Raw genomic sequence first — 5012 nt, 5'->3', positions numbered from 1 at the left:
TTGCCATATTAGGATATCTGCGTCACGGGTTCCCCGAGTCGTCCTCTGGACTGTACCAAATACTCCTCGATGCTAGAGGGGTGTTCTGCACGCTGTCAAAATGCTCTTCTATGGAAAGGCTCTGCCAATCCTCCTGTGCGCTCTAAGAGTTCTGTAGACAAATTCGACAGTTCGTAAAGTGTACAAGCTTTGTCCTTTTATCGCCGCCGCAACCCACAGTGAGCGGTAGTGCCCTTGTACCGCCCCCATTCAGTGTAACATTGGACCCGCCCCGTGTCTGACGTTTCAAATCCATTGATAAACTCCAGCGTACAAGCTATAAAAGGAGGCTGAACTCGAATCAGGGCAGATTCAGCTCGGCACTGACAGGACAGTTGCTGAGAAGGAGCACCGCACACCCAGGATACTAGGGATTGAGCTCCGCACTGGAAACGTGCACACACTGAGCTCTGCACTGAGGACAGCGGCAGCACGGAACAATTTGCAGCCTCGGGCGATCGGACACTGACAGCCCTCCCTGGACTGGTATACATACGGGTTGCTCTGAACTGAGGACGACACTTGCACTGACAGCCAGGCCCAGCGGACCCCCTTTCCACACACCGGATCCTCCAGCCCACCGCCCCAGGATGTTCCAGGGATTCTCGGGCTCGGACTACGATGCCTCTTCGTCCCGCTGCAGCTCAGCCTCTCCTGCTGGCGACAGTAGCTCGCTGAGCGGATATTACCAACACATGTCACCGGAAGGCTCGTACTGCAGCCTGGGCTCTCCAGACACACCACAGGTATGTACAGCAGTGTTCGTGGAAGTGGCTGGGGGCACCTGCAGTTTAAGCTCTGCCTCAGGCACATTGAGCTGTTTGCAAAAGGGGAATCAGCGCCGGGTGATGCATGTTCAGGGAAAGTCTGCAGTCCCGCCTGCTCAGCTGGCATTGCAATAGTACAGCAAACACCTGGGTAGATTTCGTTTGCCTTGTTGTTTTGAGGAATTATAACAGTTTCTGGGTGTAATGTTAGGTGTTTTTTTTTGTATTACTTTAATTTGTTATTACATTTTCAAGTTAAACAAATATAACAATAATAATTAAAACAATATATGTGCAATGCAAAGCTAAAGTGTACCAAAGGATATAGCAGAGCGCTGCTTGTCACCCGTGAGGGTATTTAGACGCTGGAGTTCCGTTCCTTATCTTATGTTATATTGTACTGTAGGTAGTCTGCCTATACACTTGAGCTACCACTGCTATTCATTTGTCAGTGTTCATTTATTTATTTTATTACAAGACCCATTGACTTCGTTTCATTTGTCAGTCTGGCTCCCTTCCTAACCCTGATCACCCAGGGCTTCGCCAGACATCTGCCTTCTGCCCGCAGAGCCCCTGCACGCCCGCCTGCAGAGCCTGCACATCAGGGCATTTCGGTACACCACTGGCTGCAGAGCCGACATAGCCCGTGTGTAACCGCGTCCCCGGTTTCGCGCCCCCGCCCCCCCATCTCATTCATAAAGTAGGGTTCATTCAGGAGACTCCGGAGCGGCGCCTGCGTCAGCGCAGACGTCAGAGCTATTTATGGCTCCTGCTGCATGTGCTGCAGATGGAGACAGGAGGGAGAGGACACAATGGCAGTCCGACTGTCCGTGGGGCAAGGGGCGGGGGAGTTGGACTCCTGCAGGGTAAAGACAGTGGGGATGATCTCGGCAGGTGTTTTCAGTATGCACACAAAGGCACTGCACATGTCAGTGCCTATAGAATCTTCAGTGGGGGGCAGCGGGACTCACCTGAGACAGTCACAGTTTTATAGCAGAAACTATCCATGTATCCCTGTGTTCACGTCATTGATGTGTGCATGAACGAATTAATGCCTCGTCTGTTAACTATATCGAAATTGCTTGCATATGTCAAACACGTCCTTATTTCTGCATGTATCATAAATGTTTTTAACCCTTCCGCCCTCAGGATTACTGCACAGACCTCGCTGTCTCCAGTGCCAACTTTGTGCCCACCGTGACTGCCATCTCTACCTCGCAAGACTTGCAGTGGCTGGTACAGCCCGCCGTCATATCCTCCATGGCACCATCACAAACACGAGTCCACCCCTACGGAACGACCGCGGCCTACCCCAGGGCTGGCGTCCTGAAGAGCTCTGGCAGCAGAGGGCAAAGCAATGGCAGAAGAGGCAAAGTGGAACAGGTGAGCAGAGCTCTTGGGACACATGTGGGCACATTCATGGGATATATGTAGTCAGAGTGACTGAAGAGCACTCAGGGCATGGTGGCAGAAGTGAGCATTTCTGGCAAGGTTACTGTATGTGACTGCTCGTGGGCAACATGTTGGGTATAGCAGTGGGCAATATTATAGCATTCACGAGTTTCTTCAGACTAGCATGCCTTAAGAATATGCGGCATGTTATACTCCTGAAACGAGACACAGTCAGTCTGATACTGGATCGACAGCATCTTGGTCCCACCATGCATTAGTGCACTGCCCCTTGGACACTGCACAGTAACAGACGTGACACTGCTTGTTTGCAGAGTTTGGATGCGTTAGCAGTGCCTGGGATCTTGCAGAAACTGAAGAATCCACATTCTTCATGAAAGAAAGGGCGGCTGAGCTTGGTTTAGGACGGGTCACTGGAGCCGCGCCGAGCTTTATTTAGGAGGGGGTAGAGGCTATGTAAGGCAGCATGGCTACCACTGTGAGTATTACCAGAAATCTTGGGCAGGGACCAACAGGGCCTGCTATGGGAACAGACCAGGGGTCACCCACAGATGACATTAAGGCTACCTGTAGGGGGCTGGTGGTATATTTGCAGAGGACAATAATGCTTGCCATATGCTCACCTGTAAAATATTGTTAGAAAGAAGTTCTTGTAGCAGTGAAGCCTGACCGGTGTGCCCTTTTTATCCCTAGTTGTCTCCTGAAGAGGAGGAGAAGAGACGCGTGCGCAGAGAAAGAAACAAGATGGCGGCAGCCAAGTGCCGCAACCGGCGGCGGGAACTAACTGACACCCTCCAGGCTGTAAGTATCCTTTCCACTTAAGCTCCTTGTACACAGCAGAAGCTACTTGTTTGCTTGTTCTTCTGTAAGCCATTGCTCCATTGACTCTTCCCTTCCTCTCTTTGAAGGAGACTGATGACCTGGAGGATGAGAAGTCCACCCTGCAGAATGAGATCGCAGCCCTGCTGAAGGAGAAAGAGAAACTGGAGTTCATCCTTGCAGCCCACAAACCTGCCTGCAAGATCCCTGGGGACCTGGAGGGCGCCTTCCAGGAGATCACGGCTTCCATAGACCTGGAGTTGGACCTGATGTCTGATGCTTCCAGCCCTGCCAGTGACATCCCAAGTGCTTCCATCTCGCAGGCTTCCCAGGCATGTGCTTCCATGTCGCAGGTGTCTTTGGCTGGCACTTCCATGTCACAGACCTCAATGGCCGCTGCTTCAGTCAGTCAAGCCTCTCTGGTTTCTGCTTCCTTGCTTCAAGCGCCAATGCCATGTCCTGAAGACCCGCTCTTCTCACTTTCCCTCGTCTCGGCCCACCCTTGCCTCCAAGACCCCTGCCAGCTGGATAAGAAACCCTCCGAGCTAAAGTCGGAACCCTTCGATGACTTCCTCTTCCCCTCTAGGCCTGGCACCATGGAGGCTGCCCGCTCTGTACCAGATGTTGACTTGACCAGCTCCCTCTACGCCTCCGACTGGGAGCCACTGTACAACTCCGTCGCAATGGACATGGAGCCCCTGTCCACTCCAGTAGTCACCTGTACCCCCACCTGCACCACCTACACATCTTCCTTCGTCTTCACCTACCCCGACTCTGATTCCTTTCTGAATTGCACTTCATCCCACAGGGGTGGGAGCAGCACTAACAGCACCGAGCAGTCTTCCGAGTCCCTTAGCTCACCGACCTTGCTTGCTCTGTGAAGGCTGGTTGGGTCTGGCAGGCTGCCACATCAACTTCCATTGTGAGGGGGCTGGACCACTGCCTCCCTAAAACTGTCACCCCGCCTTGACCAGAAGAACCTCGAAACACACACAAGAGTAGGCCTTAACCTTGTGTGGGACTGAATGATGGGGTCTCCAAGCCCCAAAGCTGTGAAGCAAGGGGGCTTCTGCGGTTCCTGGGGGGGTCCTCTCCTACATTCCTGGTGCACGTTGGCTGAGGTTGCAGCTCCCGCAAACCCCCTGATGTAGCAAAGCATTAAGTGACACTACCCATGAGCCGTACTTGTGTAGCATGCATTGGCCATGCTGGACAGTGACTGCTCGCATGGCCCACACCCTGGTGCTGGAAATCACTCTTTCCCGGTCGCAGATGGTTCCGCCGTACTGTAAATGAACTCAATATGGTTCCCTTAGGCCTCTGGATGGAGGCTGTGACCATTCTTTAGTAGCTGGGCACAGCAGCCTGTGTACTCACATTGATGTTCGTTGTGATTTTAAGCCAATCATGTACCGACAGAAAGGTTTTCCATGAAAACGTGTTTTTATTGTGTTTTTAATTTATTTATGCAGATGGACTCTCAGATGATATATATATTTATTTTTTTCTACCTTGAGTTTTATTTTCGACATGTCAAAAGTGGAAATTTTGGATGAGCAGCTTTTTGCGGCTTTGTTTGCCTCTTGTCTGGAAACATTGCTAATAAAAGTGTTTCATGTGAATTCTTGGTATCTGTCTTTTTGTGTGGGTGGGGGGGCAGTGGGTGGGCAAATGGCCTTGTCCTGGGGCCGTGGTACAATTGTTGATATCTGCTTTATTCTTAGAGTTTTCGGGGGGTGTTAATAAGAGGGAGTACATGGTGTCATGAAGGTCAAAATGCAGCTTATCTTGGGTCTGTAGTCAGTAGGAGGAAGTGCAAATTGTAATGGGAACTGCGGTCGCTGACTGGAGGTGTACTGTGGTGAGGGCTGAGATCAAAGAGGGTGGGTACAATGAGAGTGGGGTAGATGAGTTTGGGGTAATCTGGCATGGGAGATGGGGTTCAGTTAGTAGCGGAGGTGTACAACCTGCCCCAGA

General features: G+C 51.5%; 1 protein-coding gene across 1 annotated transcript; it reads left to right on the top strand.

Moving 5' to 3' along the window:
* Positions 1-347: 347 nt before the first annotated feature.
* On the top strand, positions 348-4657 carry FOS (Fos proto-oncogene, AP-1 transcription factor subunit). Its single transcript, XM_069208463.1, has 4 exons — positions 348-785; positions 1956-2189; positions 2910-3017; positions 3125-4657. Exons 1-4 carry the CDS (start codon positions 630-632, stop codon positions 3914-3916), a joined length of 1290 nt encoding a protein of 429 aa, XP_069064564.1. The 5' UTR covers positions 348-629; the 3' UTR covers positions 3917-4657.
* The last annotated feature ends 355 nt before the right edge of the window (positions 4658-5012 follow it).

This window comes from Pleurodeles waltl, chromosome 9, assembly GCF_031143425.1.
Source record: "Pleurodeles waltl isolate 20211129_DDA chromosome 9, aPleWal1.hap1.20221129, whole genome shotgun sequence".
Taxonomy (NCBI): domain Eukaryota; kingdom Metazoa; phylum Chordata; class Amphibia; order Caudata; family Salamandridae; genus Pleurodeles; species Pleurodeles waltl.
The sequence above is the reverse complement of the archived record's forward strand: the minus strand, read 5'-3'. Positions and strand labels throughout refer to the sequence as shown.